At 44.6% G+C, this 26,986-nt stretch overlaps 2 protein-coding genes and 1 long non-coding RNA gene across 17 annotated transcripts in view; 1 reads left to right on the top strand and 2 right to left on the bottom strand.

Moving 5' to 3' along the window:
- PACSIN2 (protein kinase C and casein kinase substrate in neurons 2) overlaps positions 1–26,986 on the bottom strand; it is a 144,885-nt gene that overhangs the window by 85,837 nt on the left and 32,062 nt on the right. For 4 of the 15 annotated variants that reach the window (XM_074003596.1, XM_074003601.1, XM_065522036.1 and 1 more), the window contains exon 1: positions 6,057–6,186. The exons of 6 other annotated variants lie outside the window; for them this stretch is intronic. The gene's annotated coding sequence lies outside the window, so the exon portion shown is untranslated. Of the gene's footprint in view, positions 1–6,056; positions 6,187–6,460; positions 6,710–26,986 lie in introns of those variants that run through there. 5 more of the 15 variants (XM_074003595.1, XM_074003600.1, XM_065522035.1 and 2 more) reach the window with 2 other exon arrangements.
- On the top strand, positions 258–2,532 carry LOC141407828 (uncharacterized). The gene is made up of 2 exons (XR_012418651.1): positions 258–1,614; positions 1,923–2,532. It is a non-coding gene; the product is annotated as an uncharacterized lncRNA (long non-coding RNA).
- TTLL12 (tubulin tyrosine ligase like 12) overlaps positions 1,626–26,986 on the bottom strand; it is a 233,898-nt gene continuing 208,537 nt past the window's right edge. Inside the window, exon 15 of the mRNA XM_065522031.2 lies at positions 1,626–1,891. Coding sequence (XP_065378103.1) covers positions 1,747–1,891 — 145 coding nt within the window. The 3' untranslated portion in view covers positions 1,626–1,746. The remainder of the gene's footprint in view (positions 1,892–26,986) is intronic.

Genomic DNA, 26,986 nt, shown 5'->3' with positions numbered 1-26,986 from the left:
GCTATTAACACTTAAAATGTATTTAGTCCAAGTGAGAAACTGACTTTTTTTTTTTGAGACAGGGTGTCACTGTGTCATTCAGGCTGGAATGCAGTGGCACTATCACAGCTCATTGCAGCCTCAACCTCCTGGGTCTAAGTAATTCTCCCACCTCAGCCTTCTGAAGCTTCAACTACAAGTATGCGCCACTGCACCTGGCTAATTTTTTATTTTTTATAGAGACAGAGGACTCACTATATTGCCCAGACTGGTCTCAATGACTTTTTAATTTTATTTAATTTTAATGTAAACAGTCACATGTGGTTAGTGGCTACCACATTGGACAGCACAGTTCTGGAGGTTCAAGCCTGGAGAAAGGGAAATGGTTAGAAGACTAGGAAAGAGGAATATATCCAAGACGAAAAACAGACAGAACATAGTGAAGGATGATGCCAGGGAATGGAGGACGGGGGCAGGGATTCAAAGCTTCTAATTTCGGAGGCATGGTAGGTGATAATGCCACAAAGAGAAAAAGAGAATTAAGAACAAACTGGTTTGGGATGAAAAATAACTGGTTTGGATCTGATAAATACGATGTTCCTGAAGCATGTCCACACATAAATGGCACTCCAGCCACATCAAGCTCCCAAGTCTGGCAGATTCTGACCTCTTCACCTTTGTATATATTGCTCCCTCTGCTTCTCTTGGGTACCTGACAAACCATTCCCTCTAAAACTCATCACCAAACTGGAGTTTCCCCCAGTCTCCTCCATCCTTCATGGCAGAATAAGGTCCCAATAGCTCTTTAAGACTCATCAACCTGCTGCTTAGAAGTCTCTTTACCTTGCTGGACTGTGAGGTCCTCAGAGACAAGAACTCAATCCTAACCGTCTATGGATCCCCAGCACAGTGCCTGATGTGAACTGCGTGGACAAGAGACCAACAAGGTAAACTGAATGAATGAATGAATGAATGAACGAACAAATTAACTGATTCAGCGAGCCAGCATCCAGGTGAACTGTCCCTCCAGGTAGTGATCTAACGGATGGCTGGAAATAAGCCCAGAGCTCACTCAGGTGCCTGCATGTCTACCAATGAAAGCTGTCATCCCTGGAGATAGCATCACGGGGGAAAAAAAACGCTGTCAGATGCTGGGACAAGTACAGTTTACATAGCCTCACATCATGACTTTTCATCATCATAACAACTTCCACCATCCCAAATGCAAACTCTTCAACCTCAGAAGTTCACTGGGTACACCTGAGATTCAACTTAATGTCTTAGAGTTCAATGTTAAATATGAAAGACTTATCCTCCAAAAGTGGTCTTGCTGCTTTCCTTCATGGCTTTATGGTCTTGCTTTCTAACATTCTTCCTGCACAGTGATGGTAGGATCCGACTAAGTGAACCTGAGGTGACCGTCCCTACAGATGGGAAACTAGTAACAAATGTTTCTGTCTTCCAAATCAATAGATACTGGTGATCAGTCTACTATGCCCTGTGCTATTTTTTCTTTATGTGTCAGTTCAGAGCATAGAGAAATCACTTCATTATCCCCAAAACTGTCATGTGCTTCATTTACTTTGTTAAACTAGCACTACCAATCTGTGTTAGGAATTTAAGATTCAAAGAGAGGCCGGGAGCGGTGGCTCAAGCCTGTAATCCCAGCACTTTGGGAGGCCGAGGCGGGCGGATCACGAGGTCAGGAGATCGAGACCATCCTGGCTAACACAATGAAACCCCGTCTCCACTAAAAATACAAAAAAATTAGCCGGGCGTGGTGGCGGCGCCTGTAGTCCCAGCTACTCGGGAGGCTGAGGCAGGAGAATGGCGGGAACCCGGGAGGCGGAGCTTGCAGTGAGCCGAGATCGCGCCACTGCACTCCAGCCTGGGTGACAGAGCGAGACTCCGCCTCAAAAAAAAAAAAAAAGATTCAAAGAGAGAATTCCAAATTGGGAAGTTCAACACTTTGTCCTGTTAATTACATCAACATTTTGTCAAGTAACCATTTTCCAGCAAAATCATTCTTCCTTGTTCTCCTTCAAGGACTCCACTGTAGAACAAATCCCGATGGGAAACATGACTGAGTACGAAATTCACAGCACCCCTCACATTAACAAAAAGATAATCTAAATCCCATACTATTGTGATGACCACTGACACACATTTCAAATTAATTCTAACTTCCTATTAGATTCTTTAAGTTTCTCAAAATAAAGTATGTGTCATGAGCTCACATAAAGGTTTGTGTCTTATGATTCATATATGACAGAGTCTAATGAGAAAAAATTTAGGCCAGAGTCCCAGGGCTGGAGGAGACATCACGTAGGCACAATCTGTTACTTGATGTCAAGGCAGAACTGTGACATGCAAATGCATTTAGACCAGCCTAGTGAAATGTGACTATAGTGCCTTCAAAAGCAATCACTATGGAAAGGCAAACACTGCCATTCATTCATTCAAATCAATAGCCCTTGTCTAATTACGATCTCACCATACTGACACATACACATGCTCCTCTTTACCAAACTCTAAGGGCCTAGGATACCAGGGGACATTTCTTCATAGTCTTAGAGAAGGTTCTGAGGCCACCACTAGAATCCAGTCTGGAGAGCTGCCCCGAGCAGAGGTGGACATGAAAAAGGCCCAAACGCCAACAACACAAACTCTGAGATTTCTAAGCCAATAGCAGCCCCAGGGGCTGCCGTTTAACCCCTTCTCAGTTTGGAGCAATGCCAGCACTGCAACAGTCTGATATCCCTTTCTCATCTTTAAATCTCACAAGCACAGCAGCATTTACACTAATGTGGGCAGAAGGTAGGGGCCAGGGACGGAAGGACATCAAATGTTACTTATAGACTGAACAAGATAAGAAGGTCAATTATAACTAAGAAAAGGAAGCCAGTTGGAATATTCTATACTTAATATATACTGAAAATACAACAGTAAGTGTAAAATGCTAATTGGGGAACAAAGGTAAACTATATTATGGGAGACGCGAACTAAGTCACTGCAGCTTATGAGCCTGCTGCCTCCCTTCTTCTCCAGGCCCCAGGATCATGTTGCCTGGCTCACCAAATGAAAGTAGCACCTCTTCAAGGAGACCAACAGAAAGTACCCACTAGAACACCAGGAGGGAAGACAGTTCTGACACACTGCATAAAAATACTGCTTATGTATCCCACTTCATTCTTCAGTTTTATACATTAAAATAGTTGTAAAGTTACTAAATTCAACTTTAAATACGATTAACATATTTATGAAAGTGCCTGTTTCCCTGAAGTGCTTTTGTTTCAGAAATTCTTCAAGGCATATATTTTAAATACTTTAGAAAATACAAGTAAGGGCCGGGTGCAGTGGCTCACGCCTATAATCCCAGCACTTTGGGAGGCCGAGGCAGGCAGATCACGAGGTCAGGAGATGGAGACGATCACGAGGTCAGGAGATCGAGACCATCCTGGCTAACACGGTGAAACCCCGCCTCTACTAAGAATACAAAAAATTAGCCCAGCATGGTTGCGGGCGCCTGTAGTCCCAGCTACTCGGGAGGCTGAGGCAGAAGAATGGCGTGAACCCGGGGAGGTGGAGCTTGCAGTGAGCCGAGATCACACCACTGCACTCCAGCCTGGGCGACAGAGCAAGACTCCATCTCAAAAAAAGAAAAGAAAAGAAAAGAAAATACAAGTAAGTGCTATCCTGTGAACTTCCCCAAGGCATTTTAAGGTGACTTTGGACAGACAGTGATGGTCACACCGAGGTCTAGAACAGTCACCCACTGTTCTCAGCATACCTGTTTACAACTAACTCCCACACCTGAATTTCAGAGGATTCAAATTCAATTTTTAGCAGAGACCATTTTTAATGATTCTGGAAAGTTGTGAGTAAATTCCATTTTTATAAATTAAATCATCTTCTCCTTTATTTATATTATGTTGTATTATTTTAAAGTCTTTCATATTTCAAAACCTGTTCAGTTCAGCTCAAGACAGAGCTGTCAGTATTCCCTTATAGGGGCTGAAAGGCAGAAATGCTAAATGTTCGGGGTTTCCCTTTCACACCCTGAAGAATCCTCTTTCAAAGAAGAATTGAGTGCTTGTCTGTTTCTTTTATTAGTTGTGATTGTATTAAGTTTGGCATTCTCGCCTGACAAGCAATCCCACCGTAAGGCCCGCTTCTATCAGTAACAATGGACTGTCTCTCCCCTGAGCTAGGAGAGAGGCAAGCAGAACTTTATAATATAGAGAATTGTTGATTTTTAAGAAGAAGTATCAGAGGCAGAAATGTCAGTGCTCTTTGTACTTGAGGTAATTCATTATACATCTATGCCAAATAGTACTTACAGAGAAAAAGTTATTGAATAAAAGCTGAGTGTCTGAAAGTGAAACAAATATAAATGTACTCATCAGAAGAAAAAAAAAAACACTCTTAGCTAAGTGATATTAATCTTAAGATAATAATGTGAAGAAAGCAGATTACTGTAATGGAAAGAGTAATGACCCTGGTCATGAGACCAGGGTTTCAGACTCACTCGGCTACCGACAAGACAAGTGACCTTGGACAAGTCGTCACCTCTGGAACTCAATTCCTTTGGTAAAGTGCGGAGCCTGGAATATTAACTCCAAGAGCCATTACAGCTCTAAATATTGCATTCCCACCTTCTGTATTATGCCACCAAATGAATAACAGAACTGTGTGGGTGGGCAAACGGGTCTCAAAGGACTAACACTGTTTAAAAAGAAAAAAGGAAGGTGTATTTTTACTTATTGACATAAATCTCATACCTGTAAAACATGTTTTGGTTTGAAGGTATGAAACCTCTTTGCTGTTTTCATAAATACAGCATTTAAAGTTCATCTAGAATTCAGTAGGATGTTTTATTGACAAGAAGGAAGGGATGTGAAGATAGAGATATTCAGAGCTACAAGAGCAAAGACAAAACTGATGGGCCCCATTAAGGTCGAACAGACATACTATATATCTTGGGGGTTTCTAGAAACCTTTCCTATGTAATCTTAAAAGTATTCGAAACACATGCTTCACAGTAGGTAACATCCTAACAAGAAAGCGTGCTTCTCTGTGAGGCACGGGCTGCACCAGCACAATATTTTCTGGAAAACGGAGACAGGACGCTGCCTTTTTAACAGCAATCAGTAATCCAGTAAGTATAATTCACTGATGATGGATCACTTAAGTCTCAGGATTTTAAAAATCTAATTAGAATTACAGCACCACAGCAATAAAGGGGAGCCACTGTTTTTTTAAAATTCCAGAATATGACTTCTAAGAAACAATTAAATATGTATATAAGGCTGCTCAGTTATTAAAACAATAAAACTTTTAACATTTTGTTACCCGACAAAAATATAAACAGTGTCTAGTGACAACCCTCAGAGGGGGATGAGGGCACAGGGTCCAGCTGGGATGAGAAATGAGAAGAACTGAGGAGGGGGATGGGGAGAGGGCCGGGAGGGGGCCTGGAGCAGTGGCAGGTGATTCAGAGAGTCTGCAGGAGACGAGTCATGAAACAGCAATTACGTCTCCTGGAAAAGATAATTTGTTTTTTCTCTCTCAAGTCCCACTTATGTGTTTGTAGATTAGATCTGGTTGTAAAGAAAGAAAATGGCAGCATGTAATAAACATTAACGCCTTAAAGTAGGGGAAAAAGCCCTCTATTAACAGCTAACTCAAGTAACTCATTTCGGTAAGAAAAAAAATACAGCTAAAGTATGTCAGCTACTCTAAAACATGCCAAAGCAAAGGTGCAAAGTTATTGCATCTATTTTGAAAGGAAACATGCACGTATGCTCTAAAACCAGAGTCAAAAATTATAAAACACAATCCTTCATTTGTTTAAGCCGAAATCTATTCTCCAAGAAAATCAAACACTCTGACGTTTTCTCCAAGCACCCTGGATAAAGCGTTCTGCATCGCTCAGTTAATAATGAACTAACTGAACATTTCCATCAAGGAGCTCTAAAACTAGGTGCGCTTGCACAGAAGGTGAGAGTTCTGTTAAATCAGTCACTCAGTGAGAAAGAAAACAATTCCATGAAAATTCTACTTTCAAAGAGGTCTACCTTAAAGGAAATGCAAGCCTTCCACGGCACACTCACGTTTTTCTGTCAGATGCCAGCTAACTCTGCAGCTCAGCTTCCGTACCTGCCTGTTTCCAACCCTGCCGGCATGTCTGACCTCTGTCTCTCAGCTGAATTCTCCCAGCACATTTCATCATTTCCTGTTGGCTGCCGAGATAAGGTCATTCCCCTACACTGCTGCATTCGCTGTACAGTTCCAGGTTCCCAGACTGCACGCTCCTGCCTGCTGTGGCCATCACAGAAGGCAGGAGCCTTCTTTTCAGAAAGTGGCCAAAGAGAAATTTCAGTATTTCCATGGAAAATCAGGGAGAAGAGGTCTGAGAACAAAATTCATACTACCCCCTCCCCCACACACAAAAAATCAACTTATATACAAACTAACTTACACCATACATGAGCGTCTTCTATTATCTTCTTGTACTTGAGATCCTCCTGCTTACAAGAGAAAAAAGACGGCATGCTCTGCATCTGAGGGGCGTCACAGCAGTCAGTGGGACAGGGACTTGCTTGCACAGGATAATCTTACATTGTCCCAACATGTGGAATTCAACTTCCTTCTGTGACTACAGACAACAAGGCAATGCCTGTCAGCAGATGAACAGGAAGCCTCATGCAGGAGACGGGACTGGGGACTCAGAGTCCCCTGGAGACAGGCAGGGGACCCCATCGTCTCTCAGCAGCACGACTGACTCCTAAGAACTAGGACACTCAAACACGCAAGTGTGATTACACAGAAATAAAAACAAAAACACCTCGCTTCTTCAATTTTTACAAAGAATTTAAAGTGAAGAAAAAACAATAAAACTTCAGGTGAGGAGAGAAAGATTTTAAAATGCTTGTGCCTACAAGAATACATACTGCATGATTCCCTTTGGACCCAGCACAAGAAGCGGCGTGACTAATCTACACCCTTTGAAGCCAGGACAGGGAAGAGAGAGAGGAGGCAGGCGGGAAGGGGCACCAGGAGGGTTTTGGAGCCGTGCTGGGCTCTTCAACTGGCTATGGTTGTGCTGCACTTGTGAAAATTCACTGATATGCACACTTGAGATCTGTGCACTTTAGGTATATATATTATTCAATGAAACTTTTTGAATCTCATACCATATCAAAAAATACAGACACTACAGGAAAGAGTAAATAATGGAAACTAACCTGCAAAAACAGGAAACAAATATTTCAAGGGATCAATTTCCCCTAGGTGCCCTCCTAGAAGATACACATGCCCACTCCCCCATTCCCCTTGGCAAGCCAGGATTTAAGTGGTAATGGCCAGGGCAGGCCCAGTTCAGGGTGGTTTCCTCCTTTCAACATGGCCCAAGGGGGTGTATGTAGGGATGGGAAAATACATAATTGGCAAAAGGGGAAACTGCTCAGTGGATATACACTATTTACCAGTGTTCTTGCTACTCACATTCATTCAAAAATGTTCAGTTGGCCGGGCGTGGTGGCTCAAGCCTGTAATCCCAGCACTTTGGGAGGCTGAGGTGGGTGGATCACAAGGCCAGGAGATCAAGACCATCCTGGCTAACACGGTGAAACTCCGCCTCTACTAAAAATACAAAATACAAAAAAAAAATATGCCAGGCATGGTGGTGGCACCTGTAGTCCCAGCTACTCGGGAGGCTGAGGCAGGAGAATGACATGAACCCGGGAGGCAGAGCTTGCAGAGCAGAGATTGTACCACTGCCTGGGCAACAGAGCAAGACTCCATCTCAAAAACAAAAACAAAAACAAACAAAAATGTTCAGTTAAAAACAGCCATCTAGTCTTACCTTATAACACAAAACGAAGTAGGTTAAAAATCTCTTTTGAAAATCTTGTGTTTAGAAATTCCTTAGGCTGGGCCAGTGGCTCACACTTGTAGTCCCAGCACTTTGGGAGGCTGAAGCGAATGGATTGCTTGAAGCCAGGAGTTTGAGACCAGCCTGGCCAATATGGTGAAACCTCGTCTTTACTAAAAAAATACAAAAATTGGCCAGGCGTGGTGGTGCATGCCTGTAATCCCAGCTACTCAGAAGGCTGAGGCACGAGAATCGCTTGACCCCAGCGGGCAGAGGTTGCAGTGAGCTGAGATCACACCACTGCACTCTAGCCTGGGTGACAGAGCGAGATCTTGTCTCAAAAAAGAAAAAAAAAAAGAAATTCCTTAATGGAAAAGTACCAATAAAAGCAAAGACCACATAACACGAGACCCTATTACTTGACATATGATAATAATTTACACTACTTGAGAAATTATTTACCACCCTCCCCACACAGCCCTTCACCAAAAAAGCAGAGAAGTCAACACATACTTCACTATATCCTATAGTCGGTTTAGTTAAATCCACTGCACCATCACAGAAGATGAACCCCAGAGTGCCACACCCACCACAGCTGGCAAGCGCCCTCTCCACTAAGACAGAAGCAGCACCTGAGTTCTGGGGGAGCGAGTTTGAGACCAGCCTGGCCAACATGGTGAAACCCCGTCTCTACAAAAAAATACAAAAATTGTCTACCTGTCCCCTCCCCCAAGCCAGGGTATCAGACAACTTTTTTTTTTTTGGTCACAGACCCCCACTTAGGGCTGCTGGTTATGGGAGGGCTTTTTGTTTAAGAGACTCACTGTCCTTTTTTAAATCCAACAAACACAGGCTGCTCAACAAACATTTACACAGCATTTTATTTCTGGCTAATCATGAAAATAGCTCTCTGGGGGTAAGCATTGTTATCTCCATTTCCCAGATGCAAGGTTTATGCAATTTGCTAAGTGTCCCACAGCTGGTGCCAGGAGAGCCAGCCTGTGAGCCCAGGCAGCCAGCCTCCAGAGTCCCAGCTACACAACACTGCCCCTCCATCTTGACTTCCCTCAAGGATCAGAACTGGGTCTTGGATATAGTTTCTGCTTAATAAAAAGCCGAACTTGGAAAAGGAGAAGAGGGCCCAAGGCAGAACTGGGGTTGGGGGATGGAGGGTGAGGTCTGGGGTAGGGGTTGAGGGCCACATCCAGCACAGGGCGAGGGAAGGCCAGCCCAGCACCAGCAGCAGCCATTTACAGTCCAGGCCACAGGGCTACCCTCACATGCCCTCAGGCAAAGTGCAGCCTGGATGCCTGAGGTGGGTGGAGGCATTGTGAGTCCTGCCCCAAGTACCCAGTTAGCAGAGCAACGGGGGGGGGGGGGGGGGGGGGGAGGTGAGGGGGGTGGCAAAGAAAAGGAAAACTGACTTTGAACTGAATAGTAGTGGGACTAGGAAGTCATTAAACCAGATCTCCAGTGTGGTTAAAGACACCCTTTCCCTGCCCAAGTCAGCCACACCTCACTAGTGGACTCCAGGCAGGAAAAATGGACTATGGCAGAAGACAAGACTGACTCAGGCAGCTCTCCTGTCCGGGGCAGTGGTACAGCTGCCCGACCACCCTCTAGGTGATGCTGGGACAGAAACTCCGCTCAGGGAAGCTCACCTGCTGGCCTCTGGCATGCAGAGCCTAAGCTGGAATTCCAGTTCTGATCTGGCTTCTGTCATCAAAGACTGGAAACCATTGGACATTCATTCAACAAACATTAATGCCAGGCACAGTGCTTAGGGTCCCACAGTCAAAGCAGCCAAGGTCCCTGCCCGGGCCCACAATGTACAGGCTGAGTAGAAGTGCAAATAAATAAAATGAGGGACATCTCGTGCTGGTTCTCCAAGAGTGTGCAACCAGCCTACTCAAACCGTGTGGATTAAGGCGGAAGAAAATTCAGAAAGAGAGAGTCCACCAAGTTAATTAAAGACCAGCAGTGCCATCCATCAGCTCTGGCCCCCTGCAGAGGCAGCCAACACCACGCAGGGCAGCACTTCCCAGGGAGATTCTTTCACCCAGCGCCCACTGCAGCTCCAGCAGACCGATTCATCGGCCTAGCAGGACTCAAAGACAGGACAGGACCCAGCAAGGCTGCTGCTTCTATCTGAGGCCTTTTGTTATATGATTGTCGCATGATAAAAATGACTGCTTTTACCACGTTGACCACGCTCTTCTGAAACACTGTAAGATAGGTACTCCTAGCCCTGTTTTACAGGGAGGGAAACCACCGCAGAGCATAAGCAATCTGCCCAAGGTCACCCAGCTAATAAGCGCAGAATGGGATTCACACTCAGGCCCACTTGATACAAAGCCCCTCCTCTCTCTCCCACACCTGTGCCTCCCATGGAACGGGACCTGCTATGAAAATTAGGATATCTGGCAGAAGGTCATGTCATTTGGAAACAATAAAATTTCTACAATGTCATATTTTGTTTTCACCACTCCTCTACTGGTCTGTCATTGCTCTATATTGCCTTAAAAAAAAAACCACTTTATTAAGATATAATTCACATGTCACACAGGTCACCCAATTAAAGGGCACAATTCAACGTGATTTAGTATATTCACAGGTGCGTGCAACCATCACTACCGTCAAGGCCAAGACATTTTCATTACCTCAAAGAGAAACCCTGTACCCTTTAGCTATCATCCCTCTATTCCCAGCCCTTTCCCCAGCCCAGTCATTGTGTTTTACACGGTGATTCTTGGCTGGGCGAGGTGGCTCACGCCTGTAATCCCAGCACTTCGTGGGGCCAAGGTGAGCAGATCACTTGAGGTCAGGAGTTGGAGACCAGCCTGGCCACATAGTGAAACCCCGTCTCTACTAAAAATACAAACATTAGCTGGGCATGGTGGTGCACGCCTGTAATCTCAGCTACTCGAGAGGCTGAGGCAGGAGAATTGCTTGAACCCAGGAGGTGGAGGTTGCAGTGAGCCAAGATCGTGCCATTACACTCCAGGCTGGGCGACAAAGTGAGACTCTGTCTCAATAAAGAAAAAAAAATGGTGATTCTTAAAGTGATTATGGGCACACAGTAATTGGGTTGTTAATAGAATACCACAGATTGCAATTCTGCACTCACCTCAGTCTTTCCCTAGCAGGCTAAAACTAACAGCTGAGCCAGGACAGGGCGAGGGCAAGGCAGGAGACCTCAGTGGCAGGTGGCTAGCATAGGAAGTGGGGTACCTGGCAGCCTGGCACGGGGCAGGCTCTACAGTTCCTATGTACTTGGGTCCCTGAACTTAGCATGCCTCAAACACAGAGCCAGGTGATCCATCGGCAGCAGGGACAACGAAGTTAGACAAAAGACCAAAAGGAGCTGCTCTGACCAAAGCCTTTTCCATTAGGAATTTGTAACTCCCCATCTCCAGAAAGGCAAACACCGAGATTCTACAGACTGGCCCAAGCCAGGGGTAACCAGAATAGTGTTCTGAGAAGCCAAACTAGTCAAGGAATAGCAAGGCTTGGATAAAAAGAAGATTCCCCCAAATCTGGTTCGTTTATTTGCTAGTTCTCTCTGCCTTCCTCACATGCTGCTGAAAGTTGGGGAGAGAATGCACGCACTCCTGTAGCACCTAGGTTTCTGTCACACATCTCTATACAGGACATCAAAACCCAACTGTGTGTGGCATCGGCACACAGCTAAAAACCACTCAGCAATAAAAAGGAATGAGCTACTGACAGATGTAATACGGATGAATCACAAAAACATCATGGTGAGCAAAGCAGCCAGATGCAAAACAGCACACACTGCGTGTGTCTATGTGGATGAAATTTGAAGCCAAGAAAAAACAACCTATAGTGACAGATCAATGTTTGCCAGGGCCAGGGGGCAGGGTGGGGGACTGACGTCAAAGGGACACAAGGAACTTTTGGAGCAATGGAAATACTCTGTCTTGACTGAGTCACACAGGTGTTTCCACTTGTCAAAGCTCCTAAAAGGATGCATTCAATTGTTTGTAAACTAATACCTCAATAAAGAGGAAGAAGCGGGGAGAAGGAGGGGAGAAGAAGGTGAGAAGAAAAACAGGAGAAAAGGAAGAAAGGCCCCCAGCAGAAGTCTAGTAACAGAGCTTCCTTCCTACCCCGCATCTGCATCTGCAATACAACAGTCACTGACATTAACCAAGGACCACAAAGTGCCTCGGATTCAAAAGATTAAAGTAAGTTCTGGGTCATTTTAGCCCAAGTGTATTTCTTGGACCTCAAGTCTTAGAATAACTGATCCTCTACCAACGACTTTGGTAGAGGATCCAAATGGTCCACTTTCTAACCAGACTAGCTTGGGTTCTTCCCACTAGCACCACAGTGAAAGGCATGACAATGACAGTTCAGTGACCTGGAAGTGGCAGGTATCAGCGACACGTTTCAATGGCTGCAAGACAGTAAACCAGCCAAATTTATTTTATTTTTTTTTTTTTGAGACGGAGTCTTGCTCTGTCACCCAGGCTGGAGTGCAGTGGCCGGATATCAGCTCACTGCAAGCTCCGCCTCCCGGGTTTACGCCATTCTCCTGCCTCAGCCTCCCGAGTAGCTGGGACTACAGGCGCCCGCCACCTCGCCCGGCTATTTTTTTGTATTTTTTAGTAGAGACGGGGTTTCACCGTGTTAGCCGGGATCGTCTCTCGATCTCCTGACCTCGTGATCCGCCCATCTCGGCCTCCCAAAGTGCTGGGATTACAGGCTTGAGCCACCGCGCCCAGCCCAGCCAAATTTAATACGATACTTTAAGGCATTAGTTTTTGTCTTCAAATGATAAGTAAATCTTAAATTCTAGAAAACCTACTATAATCATAAATAGATTGTGAAAATGTGATAGGTCAATCTTTTTCATATTTTTCTTTTGGCTGAGAACGGGATAGTAGCTATTTTCAAATCCTACTTGTTAGCCTTTCGTATGTTTCATGAACCAAGACGTAGATTGAGCCATCTTGGGCTGGGCACAGTGGCTCACTCCTGTAATCCCAGCACTTTGGGAGGCTGAGGCAGGAGGATCATGAGATCAAGAGATCAAGACCATCCTGGCCAACATGGTGAAACCCCGTCTCTATGAAAAATACAAAAATTAGCTGGGTGTGGTGGTGTGCACCTGTAGTCCCACCTACTTGGGAGGCTGAGGCAGGAGAACTGCTTGAACCCAGGAGGAGGAGGTTGCAGTGAGATCGTGCCCCTGCACTCCAGCCTGGCGACAGAGCGAGACTCCGTCTCAAAAAAAAAAAAAAAAGAGCCGTCTTGCCTTTACTCATCTCACAAGTGTACATAAAAAGGAATAAACCAAGCCAAATGTCTAACATTCTCTATCAAAGAAGAAGGTGCCGGGACAAAGCAAAGCTAAGTATCAGTTCTATCTTTGGCAAAGGAAAAAAATGTTAAAACCCTTTACATAAGCGTCTTTGCCTCTCTGGCACTCGTCCAAAGATTTTTTTTTTTTAAAGTGAAGCAAGACTAATTAATGGAGACAGTCCAATTGAGGAAAAACTTTAAAGCACCAATGTGATAGAGGGACCATGCTAATTTTTTTCTTACTCATTTTATAAAATCCCCAAATGCCACAGGAGGAGCAACATCGAGATTTCTAGCACATCTCAGTTAAGATGTCACACAGCCCCATGGTCCTGGGAACAGCTCGAGCCTCCTTTGGGCAACACATTAAAAATGGAAGATGATCCAAGAAAGATCTGAAATTCAAAAGGAATGTGAGCAAGGTTCCTGGTGAGTTTGTGGGTATTTTCAGGAATAAAGTTAGGGGCCTGTTATGTTAATGTTTTATCAGTGTGATTTTTCCCCCTCATCTATTTATATTTTAATTCAGCCATCTGACAAACATTTTTCAGCACTGTCCCTACACCAGGCTCTGGAAGTTACAAACTAAATAATTAACTTAAACTAACTCGTCCGTAAGCAGCTTCGAGTCTGGTAGGGTAGATGGACGAGCACCCAGAGGACTATGCAGGGTGACAGGTGCTACATGACAGACTTAGGTAGGGAGTGCTGAAGGTGGGGCTGGGGCAGGGGGCCAGGAAGAGATGTGGGAAGATGCCCAGGAAGGCTGGACTCTGAGCTGAATCACGTAAACAAGGGCAGTGTCCCGCTGCACCTCTGGCTGTGGCCTCCCCTCTTTGGCTGGGGCTTCTTCCTCCCTCAAAGGAGAGTAGGGACCAGACAGAAGATTCCAATGTTACTGATCAGGGCTTTTTCCTGAGGGCAGGAAAGGCAGCCAACATAAGGCTGCCAACTTAATTTTGCCCCCTAAGGACACTTAAAAAAGAAAAAGACCTATCACTCCCATTATTTCATTTCAAAGACATTTTAACACCAAAAGACAGGTAATACAACCCCAGAATCAATAAAAAGCCTTAAACTAGAGCTCCTTAACTTTGTAACAGAATAATTATACTGTTGGTGTGTCACCATTTAGCATGATAGTGAAACTGGCACTGTGAGTTGGTATTTAGAAACCCTGCAAATGGGCCGGGCGCGGTGGCTCACACCTGAAATCCCAGCACTTTGGGAGGCCAAGGCGGGCGGATCAAGAGGTCAGGAGATCGAGACCATCCTGGCTAACAAGGTGAAACCCCGTCTCTACTAAAAATACATAAAATTAGCCAGGGGCGGTGGCGGGCGCCTGTAGTCCCAGCTACTTGGGAGGCTGAGGCAGGAGAATGGCATGAACCTGGGAGGCAGAGCTTGCAGTGAGCCGAGATTGCGCCAATGCACTCCAGCCTGGGTAACAGAGCGAGACTCCATCAAAAAAAAAAAAAAAGAAAGAAAGAAAAAGAAAGAAAGAAAGAAAGAAAGAAAGAAAGAAACGAAGAAAGAAACCCTGCAAATAGATGATCAAATTAGGTACTTTACTGAGTGCATATTTTATGACATTTGATACACACTTCCCAGATCTTTATATACAACGATATACTCATGATAGCCTTGCAAGGTGGGAGTACTGCGCCAGTTTTCAGATGAGAAAATTACAGGTTTCGGGAAGTGGCTTGCTCACAGTTGCACAGCAATGGCGGCGTGGGAAGCTGCAACCCTGGCTCCCTCTGACGGCAGAGTGTGTCCTGGACCTCCACAAACAGCGTGACACTGCAAGAGAGCTATGGGTGATTGCAGCAGCTCTTCCCAGAACTAAACATGTTTCACTGTTGCTGCTTTGGGGAAGGCAAAGGAAGAGTTCAAGTCTGCCACCTTTTTTTTCATAGTCCCTAATAACCAACTCAAACCCTTAGAGAAACCAGGAGGGGTATAAATACGTAAGACAATGAAATCGTGGTGCCAAGCATTCCAGAGCGCTACCATTATCTTCTCCCTTCTCCTTCTATATTTTGGATCAGTGCTGGGGAAAAAGAAAATGGTTAAGATGGGAAAAGAAATAGGTAGCATTTGAACCCTTATTCAAGATTTTCAATACTTGGAGTGTGTCATGGTTAGTTTTAGAGTTTTAGGTGTCAACTCGACTGGAATACCTAGGAAAATCTAGAAACCTAGTAAAGTCTGATTTTGCTGTGTGTCCATGAAGCTGTTTCCAGAAGAGACTGGCACATGGGTGTAGAGTGGATGAGGTGGGGAAGAGCCACCATCAATAAGGGCAGGCACCATCCAATCTGCCGGGGGCCTGAAGAGAAAAAAAAAATGAAAAGGGCAAATGTGTCTATCAATGTCCTGGACCTGGGATGCACTCATCTCCTTCCTTGGACCACAGAACCCCAAGCTTGCCAGCCTTTGGACCCCAGGACTTACACCAGCGGCCCCTGGGTTCTTAGGCCTTCAGCACTGGACTGAGAGCTACATGATTGGCTTCTCTGGTTCTGGGGCCCTCAAAAGAGGACTGAGCCACACTACCGGCATCCCAAGGTCTCCAGCTTGCAGGCGGCCTGTCACAGAATTTCTCAGACTCCACAACCATGTGAGCCAATTCCCCTAACAAATTGCTTCTTATCTATCTACATCCATCCATCCACCCTATTGGCTCTGACTAATACAGCCATGCAGTAAGTATACATCTTAAAGCCTCTAGGCGTTGGCAAGTGTTACCTAAATACAACTTAAAAGACATGGTCACTAACTTCTAAAAGCTTCCATTCCCAGTTTGAAATATGGAGATAATTATAAATAGAATACCAACCATAAACTTAAAAGTGTATCTCATTTTACAAATTTCTTTTCAACAAATGATCATGACATTACATGGTAGACTTTCTGTCTTTGTATTCTATAAATATATTCCAACTAATCTGTAACTTCATTTCAATTGGAATTCTTTTCTGATGGCACACCAATAATTTTTCTCCCTGAAAGATGTTAAGGAGCATTATTATTACACTGTTATTAGCAGTACCACTTAACACTGGTTTGGATTCAAGTTTTTCTTCTTCTTCTTTTTTTTTTTTGAGATGGAGTCTCGCTCTGTCGCCCAGGTTGGAGTGCAGTGGCCGGATCTCAGCTCACTGCAAGCTCCGCCTCACGGGTTTCCACTATTCTCCTTCCTCGGCCTCCCGAGTAGCTGGGACTACAGGCGCCCACCACCACGCCCGGCTAGTTTTTTGTATTTTTTAGTAGAGACAGGGTTTCACCGTGTTAGCCAGGATGGTCTCGATCTCTCGACCTCGTGATCCGCCTGTCTTGGCCTCCCAAAGTGCTGGGATTACAGGCTTGAGCCACCGTGCCCGGCCTCAAGTTTTTCTTCTTATGGAGGCCTTGGGGAAGAACCAAATACATTTAAGATGAGTAATCCTCCCACCTCAATAACTTCTGGCAACGATCACCATTGTAACACCTGCATCATCCAAGCAATATGGGATTGATTATCGCTGTAGATTGGAAATAGTTTTCTCTTTTTCATTTTTAATGGAAAACGTCAAACATGTAGAAAGTAGAAACTAGGTCAGGTACAGTGGCTCACGCCTTTAATCCCAGCACTTTGAGAAGCTGAGGCATGAGGATCGCTTGAGTCCATGTGTTCGAGACCAGCCTGGGCAACATGGAGAGATCCCATCCCTCTGAAAATGTTTTAAAAATTAGCTGGGCAAGATAGTGCATAGATGTGGTCCCAGCTACTCAGGAGGGTGAGGCTGCCATGGATCAGGATCCCACCACTGCACTCTAGCCTGCATGACAGGGTGAGATGCTGGCCCTTAAAAAAAAAAAAGAAGCGAAAATAGAATGATCCCCCATGTCAACAATTATCAACACATGGCCAATCCTGTTTCACCTGTGATGTGAAAACTGTAGAATGCTCACAGAACCACAAAACCCAAATGCATCTCCACCTGGCCTGGCGTGCCCCTGTCGACACTGGCACCCACAGCCCAAGTCCTCAGGCTGGGAAGAGGCACAAAGCAAGTAGAGCAGGGCCCTGGCCTGAAGAGATCAGCAACCTTGTGGGGAACCAGCGCACCTGAACCACATTTAAAACCGAGACCGACTACAGTAAACCCGCAAGGTTAACATCACACTGATGAGTCATGGCAGTATCAGGCGCCTCCTGAGATGACGTAATGAGAAGGGCAGTTCACCTCTGTAGGACTCTTCCCAAAATCATCTGCCAATCTAATACTAGGAAAAATCATCAAGGACCTGGGTGGGATCCTAGAACTGCAAGAAAATATCAGTGGGAATGCTGGTGAAATCCAAAGAAAGTTCATAGTTTATTTAGTAACACTGCATCAATGTTAATTTCTTAATTTCAAAAAATGAGCTGCGGTTACATAAAATGTTAACATTAGAGAAAGCCAGGTAAAAAGTAGACAGGAACTCTATTAGTTTTGCAACTTTCTGCACGTACAGAATTCTTGCAAAATAAAAAGTTTATTATAGCAATGATAATACAAAAGTTTAACAAATATTCATTACGTCCTTTGCAAAAAGGAGTCAGTGACAATGTGGTCTTTTTTTAAAATTTAGCCAAGGAAGACGAAGCCTAAAGAAATCAAATGATTTGTTAAAATCTTGAAGTAAGCAAGTACCTGGAAATGAAGGCAGGCTCCTACGTAAGCTGACGTCACACCTGAGGTGCTCCACGGCAGTGCACCACCAGATATGGAGTGCTTGTGGTAACAAGCAGTGCTGACCATGAGATGTGAGGCTGGCCTGCAGCCGCCCCACGCCACCCACAGCTGTGCAATCAGACAGCCACCCAGGCTCCCTGCACCACCCTGCCCTGCCCCCAGCCTCTCCACAGCCCTCTGCTCCAGCCTACCCCTGCAGTGCCTCTCACCACTCAGCAGTTTCTGAGGGTCTACAGGCTAACGCTAAGCTAAAAACAATAAAAAGGAGGTGGCATTACAAACCACCATATGATAAAAATACTTTAAACCACCATCATTTTACAAAAATAGCTCCTTATATATCTAGAAAAAAAAGATATGATCAGAACTGTGCACTAGGAAACCTGAAATTGTAGCTCTGCACCAGGATGAGCCCAAAGTGCCCAAAGGAGAATTCCACCTCTGGGCTTTCTGACCTGGAGACCATGCCTGGAAGCACACAGTCTACTGCCTCACTCTAAGAAAAGTCAGCCATGTTTTTACTTTTTTTTTTTTTTTCTTATGTTGCCCAGGCTGGACTTCAACTCCTGGGCTGAAGCCATGCTCCTGCCTCAGCCTCCTGTGTACCCGGATTACAGATGCATGCCACTGCACCCACTTCAACCACGCTTTTAAATGGCTTTGAATGTGCTTCTTTGTAACAGCATCTTCCTACATTTCAGACAGGACAAAATTCTAGAAATAAAAGCACACACCTGGATTTTCTAATTATGAACAGCATACAAGGATTGTTCATTATGAACCAGATTTATGATGACTTTTATGGCTGGGGTCAATACGGAAGTAAGACCTTTGACGGGGCAGTCATATGTCTGCCCACATACTGCAGCAAACACATCTGGGACATGACCGTCAGCTCAAACAAGAATGTCTGTGACATATTCCTATCCAAAATGCCCTGCAACAAATTACTGAAAGATAAGGAAAGAAAGCCAGAAGTGGTGTTTTTAAAACAATCTTTAAAAAGGAAAAAGGCAGAAGACACTGTAAAAAGTATTTCCAGAACAGAAGGTTAAAAATGACAGACTCTGTCACAGGTCTCGCCCTCAAGGCAATCCCTCCTGAGCAACTTCATTATTTCCACTTGCTCAGGAATTGACGAGCGTCTTGCAAAACACAGGTCAAAACTTCCCCAGTGCTCTGAATTATGCAACTGGGAATCCGTACCACACTGTTTTTGTCAACAAGGCTCCACTGAAGCTTCCTCCTTTAACTTCACATTGGGAAAAAGACTTCAGATGCCTTCCCCATTCATTTTTCAAATGTTTCATTCAATCAGAAACTCGACATATACACTTTGGAATTTACACATTTGATAGCTGCAAAGCTCGCAGGCAAGCTCTCCAGCCAACATGCCTGTCTGTCTCCTCCCAGGTGTGGCAAGCCCCACACTTGTGCCAGGCATGGCCCCCTGCCCCATAAACCCAGAGTGGGTTGGCTGCTCTCCCCTGTAACTGACACAGAAACAGGCCTGTTAGACTCCAGTCTCAGGCCTGTGCCCATCCCCCACTCCTGTCTCCATCATCCCTCATTGCCCTTGTTTCCTTGGCACCTAGCACAGGGCTTAGCATCTAGGGGCACAGCATAAAGAGGAAAAGAGAAAAGCCTATGAGAGAAATGGCAGCCTCACCCTTGGGGGGACACAGCTCAGGTGTGGATGCCAAGTATCAAGAACAGAAGCGTAGCCTCAACTTGTAGCCTAATATAAATGCCAGCTCACAGCCCACGAGCTGTGGAATCACAAAAGTCAATTTATCTCAGAGCCTCAGTTTCCTCAAATGAATAAAAAGTATCAGTATCTCCCGCTTCACAGGTTACCAAGAGGATTAAATGAGATAAAACACCTGGCCTGGTGCCTGGCAGCTCACTGTTGTCCTGAAATCTATGTATGTCTCCTTCCCTCCGAATCCCTATGTCGACTTTGCTTCCAGTTATCCCCCATTCGGTGCACCATGACTAGGTACAATGAAAAACAAAAGCCAGTTCCACCAAGGGGCTGGCACCTGAACCATCTCCCCATAGCCCTTTCCCATGAGCACCAGATAGCAGGTGCCATACCCAGAGCATTCACCTGTTGATTGGATATGATCTACTTCTAAGTAGTAGGGAAGGATGCCAGCTCCCCTTTGCCACTGATTTCCATTCCCTCAATGCTCCTGGTCTAAGCCACGCCTAACTCCTCCCCATCGGAGAATGGTAGAGGAGAGTGCTATTCCTGGTGAGTAGGGGCAGAAGGCAGGTACCATGTACAGGCCTCTTGTCTGGATAGAGACCATCCATTAAAAGATCATAAGCAGGCCGGGCGCGGTGGCTCAAGCCTGTAATCCCAGCACTTTGGGAGGCCGAGACGGGCGGATCACGAGGTCAGGAGATCAAGACCATCCTGGCTAACACGGTGAAACCCCATCTCTACTAAAAAATACAAAAAACTAGCCGGGCGAAGTGGCGGGCGCCTGTAGTCCCAGCTACTCGGGAGGTTGAGGCAGGAGAATGGCATAAACCCAGGAGGCGGAGCTTGCAGTGAGCTGAGATCCGGCCACTGCACTCCAGCCTGGGCAGCAGAGCGAGACTCCATCTCAAAAAAAAAAAAAAAAAAAAAAGATCATAAGCACCAGCCATGGCCAACATGGTGAAACCTTGCTTCTACTAAAAATACAAAAATTAGCCAGGCATGGTGGTGTGTGCCTGTAATCCCAGCTATTCGGAAGGCTGAGGCACCATAACTGCTTGAACCTGGGAGGTGGAGGTTGCAGTGAGTTTAGATCGTGCCACTGTACTCCAGCCTGGGCAACAGAGTGAGATCTCAAAAAATTTACAAGATACAGAAATCTACTAGACAAAGTACCCATTCTTGTGGTTTACTCATAAGAAAAATAAAACTAAAATATATCTATTAAAAGGTAGAAAGGGGGCAGGACCCGGTGGCTTACACCTATAATCCCAGCACTTTGGGCAGCTGAGGCAGGAGAATTGCTTGAGCTCAGGAGTTCGGGCGAGACCCTGTCTCTACAAAAATAAATAAAATACATAAATATAAACATATATATATATATATATATATATATATATATCGTGCACACAATGAAAAATTATCCAGCAGCAAAAATGAATGAAAATGAAATCTGCAGACTATTTATGAGTCTCTTTTTATAAAATTCATAAACAAAAATAGTATATATTATTTACAGATACATGTGTATAAGTACTCTTTTTTTTTTCCTTTTTCTAACCAGAGCCTTGTCAATATTCTTTTAAAAAAAAAAAAAGTGCAGGAATGATGAACTATTCTAGAATGCCTTTACCCCTAGTCATGGTGCACTGGATGGTGGATAACTGGAAGCAGAGATTCCCAGCTGCACAGTTCCCAGTTGCTCCTGGCAGGGAGCACCCACCAGGTACTTCCCTGTGGTGCACAGTGGTGTAGTTCTCCAGCTAGGAGGTTGGCTCCCAGGTATGTATCAGTATGCTCCAAAACTTATATATCCATCACCTCTTGTTTTACACGAATTTTAAGTTATCTAAGAAAACATTTCTAAACTACAGGTAGATGAGAGAAAGGCTGTAAGACAGACACAAGAAAAAGACCCACTGATAGATGTTCAACAAACACCAGGCCAAAAGCGGGCCAATGCTGAGACACCCTGGCCCCCCATGGCTTTCCAGGCCAGTCTGGAAGGTCCAATCTGAGCTGAAACCCTACAGGGTTCAGAGCATTGAGGCCTTCCCCCCCTCCCCCGCAACTCTCTCATTTGCAGTCATCATCTTATTTTGCATGTAGGAAAGGAAAAGGAGGCTAAAAAACTATGCCTGTGCTAATTCTTCGCCTAGAGGGAGTACAGAACATTGGCACCTGCCAGGCTAACCCACCCACTGCTGACCCTCCTCACTCTAAATGTCACAGGTAGTTCTCAAAATGCCTCCAGACTTATCACTTTAATAATCCTCTTCCCGGCCCAACCCCAGGAATTCCTGGTTCCTGTACAGCAAGGCCAGAAGCTACACCCTGGTGAAAGGCCACCGGGAAGTACAGGCCTTAATGCACACTTGCTCCAGACAGAGCAGAGGCAACACTAGTCAGCCCAGGTGACAGACTGGCTCCTGTCCCCACAAGCCTGACAAGTCCACAGGATTATCTAGGGGTTCACAGATTTGGGGCAACAGTGTTAAATGCAGGTCTCCCTGTCATGCCTGGAGTGTCACAGAATGGCCACTTAATAGGCTTGCTGCTGGATGTTGGCACCTATTTCTATATTTATGTAGATTCTATGACTGTTTTAGATTTGTATTAAGATTAGCGGCAGAATTGTACTACATGTCTTTTAAATATGTTAATATAACCACAAGGGTTTTCTTTTTAATGTGATACAGTGAATTGTGATGTATAACATTAACTGAGCACTTACTATGCACCAAGCCCAGGTCTAATCATTTCACAGATACCCCATTTCGTCCTTCCATCAACCCTATACAGCAGTACTGTAATCGTCCTGCCAATTTTATAGATGAGGAGACTGAAGCTCAGGGAGATTAACTAATTTGGCTAACGTCAGAGAATTAGTAAATGACAAGGCTGGGGCAAACCATGCTCTAATCCGTGAGCCAGAAGTTTCTCTAGCCGACACAATGCCTCATGTTATGCTATCCTTGCATTGCTAGAGTAAACCTTTTTTGGTCCTGAAAAAGTAATCTTTTAATACACTACTGTATTCAAACTATTATTTGATTTAGAAACCTACTTTAAAATGTTGCAAATATATATAAACATATATATGCATTAACACATATTACATTCATATGAGACTAATCTGTAATTTTATCTACACCATGAATGGAAGAAGAAACATTTTTACAAAGAAATAGAAATAGAAATTCGCATAAAAATCTTAAAATTTTATGGCAAAACACACCTAAACAATGTAAAAACAAATTATAGAAACAATAGCTGGGGACGCATTTGCAATGCACACAACAAATAATTTATAGCTCTAATATACAAAGACCTCCTAAAAATTCAAAACAATCCAGTAGACGGAAAAACGGAGAAAGGATATGGGTATGGAATTCATACAAGAAAAAATACAAATGATCAATAAACATGTGAAATGATGCTCAACCTCACCAGTACTCAGGAAAACACAAATTAAAATAAAAGTGGTTCATAGAAACAGTAGAATGGTGAAAAAAAAAGTTTAGTTAAAAATAATTAAGACTGGAATACCATTTTCAGTCATCAGATTAGCAAAAACAACACAACGTCTACCACTGGTGGAAATGCCCAGTAAAAGGTGTTGATGTGATCAGGCTCTGTGTCCTCACCCAAATCTCATGGCAAATTGTAATCCCCATGTGTCAGGGGAGGGGCCTGATGGGAGATGATTAGATCATGGGGGCGGATATCCCCCCTACTATTTTCATGATAGTAAGTGTGTTCTCGGAGATCTGAAGTGTATGGCACGTCCCCCCTCACACTCTCTGTCTCCTGCTCTGCCATGGTAAGACATGCTTGCTTCCCCTTCACTTTCCACCATGATTGTAGTTTCCTGAGGCCTTCTAGCCATGCTTCCTGCCAAGCCTGTGAAACTGAGTCAATTAAACCTCTTTTCTTCATAAATTACCCAGTCTCAGGTAGTTCTTTACAGCAGTATGAGAACAAACTAATACAGGGGTACTCATACACTGCTAGTACAAGTCTGCCAAAAGACTAGAGCAATTCAGTGTGGCGTAACTACTAAAAACTAGTGACCTGGAGAGAGATCCAGAGTACAACATTCACTTACCGGCTCATTCATTCATTCATTCATTCCACAATGAGCACCTACAACCTGCCATGCACTTTTTTCAATTATTTGTTATCAAAAGAGCTTAAATTCAGAAGTGTGTAAGCTCAAGAGAAGTGAAAATGGCAAGCTGCTGAATAATGCCTACAATAGGTTCCTCCCTTTTTTAAAAACATGCATGTTTGTGAGGGTCAGGAGAAAGTTGTGGAAGGCTCTGCTACAACAAGTAGTCAAGAGTTGATTAGCACCTAGCTGTTTATACATCTTCAGTTTCTCTTGGCATGAGCACACAGTAACAACAGCAATAGCCTATAACGCTGAGAAATCTAACCGAAAATATCACAGTCTTTGTTTACACACAACACAAGAAGAGCACAGGGCCCACACTGTGTTAGTGGCAGAGCCAAAAGTCCACCCTCATCCTGCTGAATGAATGAAAAGCTGGGCTCTTCACTATAAGATGACAGTGTTTCTCCTCACTCACATTCACCCACCCACACAGAGCAGAAAGTAGGAAGGTTTCCATGCCCGCACTGATGGTAAGTTGTGGGAGGTAGTCGGGCAACATTTCTGGAGTTCTTATGAATGATGTGCTATGCTTTTTGGCCTGCGTATTCAGGTAGACTCAGATCTGAGACATATTCAAAAGTATGTTCCCATCCTGGCCCTTGATTTATGTATTTCCTCTTCCCTAGGGGATTCTACAAAGCATTTCCAAAAAGGCTGGTCCCTGTCCCTTAACTGGTTCCTCCTCCAAGCAACAGCATTCCAGCTGGGCTTTGGGAAATCTCCCTACTCCTTCAAAACAATGGTTTCTCCTCTGACTTCTTTTCAGGTTTCCTATGAGTCTATGAAGCCACCTCACCCAAAGTCTTCCAAGGAACTGATTATGCTCAGGTTAGCTGGCCACCACAGAACTTTGACCAGTATAATGAACTGTGACAGAAAGGAATGCATCCTGTTGACCAATCCCCCTGCAATACAGCATAGACGACAGGGGTACTTCAACGCTCCATTGCTTAGGAGAAACAGCCAGCACCGATACTGGCTGAGACATAGAAACTTCGAAAACAATTCAAGTGTCCATACCACTGCCCAAGGCCCAATGATGGTTCATCTGTTTGTGTTTTTATTTATAGATTTATGGAAATATAGAGATATCTGGCCAGGTGCAGTGGCTCACGCCTGTAATGCTAGCACTTTGGGAGGCAGAGGCAGGTGGATCACCTGAGGTCGGGAGTTTGAGCCTGGTCAACATGGTGAAACCCTATCTCTACTAAAAATACAAAAATTAGCCAGGCGTGGTAGCGGGCGTCTGTAATCCCAGCTACTCAAGAGGCTGAGACGTGAGAATCGCTTGAACACGGGAGGCGGAGGTTGCAGTGAGCCGAGATTATGCCACTGCACGCTAGCCTAGAAGTTTTTCTTAAGAAAAGAAAAAAGAGCCGGGCGCGGTGGCTCACGCCTGTAATCCCAGCACTTTGGGAGGCCAAGGCGGGTGGATCACCTGAGGTTGGGAGTTCAAGACCAGCCTGACCAATATGGAGAAACCCCGTCTCTACTAAAAATACAAAAATTAGCCAGGCAGGGTGGCACACGCCTGTAATCCCAGCTACTCAAGAGGCTGAGACAGGAGAATCGCTTGAACCTGGGAGGCAGAGGTTGCGGTGAGCTGAGATTGCGCCATTGCACTCCAACCTGGGCAAAAAGAGTGAAACTCCGTCTCAAAAAAAAAAATGAAAAGAAAAAAGAAATATATATTTAACTAAATATAAAAACAGTCAAAAAAAACAAAGAAAGAAGTAATTGGCCCAGGTCAAATACCTCCTTCTCTATGAATTCTCTGGCCTCTTCCTTCTGGGAGTATACGCTCTCTCTTAAGGCACCTGCCGCTTTCTAACTTGGGTTATAGTTATTTAAATACAGACATTGTCTCCTCCAGGCAGGAATCCTTTAGGACAAAATCCCTAAATTATTAATGGATTAATGGATCCCCCTGGCGTCCTGACCACATGGGACAGACTCATATGTTGCCCAGTGTGCTGAAACACGTTTGTCTGCAAACCCCTGCTTACACCAACTGTACTTGTTATTGCAAATTTACATACATTTATTACACAAACATACATACATATAATACACATATAGTATAAATATATATACATGCACTTAACTACATAAACCCATGAAATAAGTGCATCGTTGTTTCTACTAAAACTAGTAACAAGGCCTGGCGTGGTGGCTCAAGGCCTGTAATCCCAGCATTTGGGAGGCCAAGGTGGGCAGATCACGAGGTCAGAAGATCGAAACCATCCTGGCTAACACAGTGAAACCCCGTCCCTACTAAAAAACACACACAAAAAAATTAGCCGGGTGTGGTGGCGGGCGCCTGTAGTCCCAGCTACTCGGGAGGCTGAGGCAGGAGAATGGCGTGAACCCAGGAGGCGGAGCTTGCAGTGAGTCAAGATCACGCCACTGCACTCCAGCCTGGGAGACAGTGAGACTACGTCTCAAAAAAACAAACAAACAAAAAAACACTATTAACAAGTTTCTATTAAAACAAGTTGTTAAAAAAAAAAAAAAAAGAAACAGAAACAGAAAAAGGAAAAGAAAGAAACCACCTGCTAACCAAAGTACAGCTATGGCAAAACAAGTATAGAGGATTGGGTGAAAATTCGTAAAATCTGTAATTCCACATTCATGTTGCTTCTAAGTTCTCAATTGTCACCAAGAAAATTAATTAAATTAATTAATGGCCAGGCACAGTGACTCATGTCTATAATCCCAGCACTTTGAGAGGCCAAGGCAGGAGGACAGCTTGAGCCCAGGAGTTCAAGACCAGCCTGGGCAACATGGTAGGACTCTGTCTCTACTAAAAATCAAAAACACTAGCTTGTCATGGTCATTAGGAGGTCAAGGCTGCATGATCGCACCACGACACTCCAGCCTGGGTGACAGAGAGACCCTGCCTCAAAAAACAAACAACAAGGCTGGGAGCAGTGGCTCACACCTGTAATCTCAGCACTTTGGGAGGCTGAGGCAGGCAGATCACTTGAGGTCACGAATTCAAGACCAGCCTGGGCAACATGGTGAAACCCCATCTCTACTAAAAATACAAAAATTAGGTCGGTCACAGTGGCTCACAACTATAATTTCAGCACTTTGGGAAGCTGAGGCGGATGGATCACCTGAAGTCAGGAGTTCAAGACCAGCCTGGCCAACGTGGTGAAATCCCATCTCTATTGAAAATACAAAAATTAGCC

This window comes from Macaca fascicularis, chromosome 10 (genome assembly GCF_037993035.2).
Source record: "Macaca fascicularis isolate 582-1 chromosome 10, T2T-MFA8v1.1".
Taxonomy (NCBI): Eukaryota; Metazoa; Chordata; class Mammalia; order Primates; family Cercopithecidae; genus Macaca; species Macaca fascicularis.
Note: the sequence above shows the minus strand (reverse complement) of the source record. Positions and strands in the feature narration are given on the sequence as shown.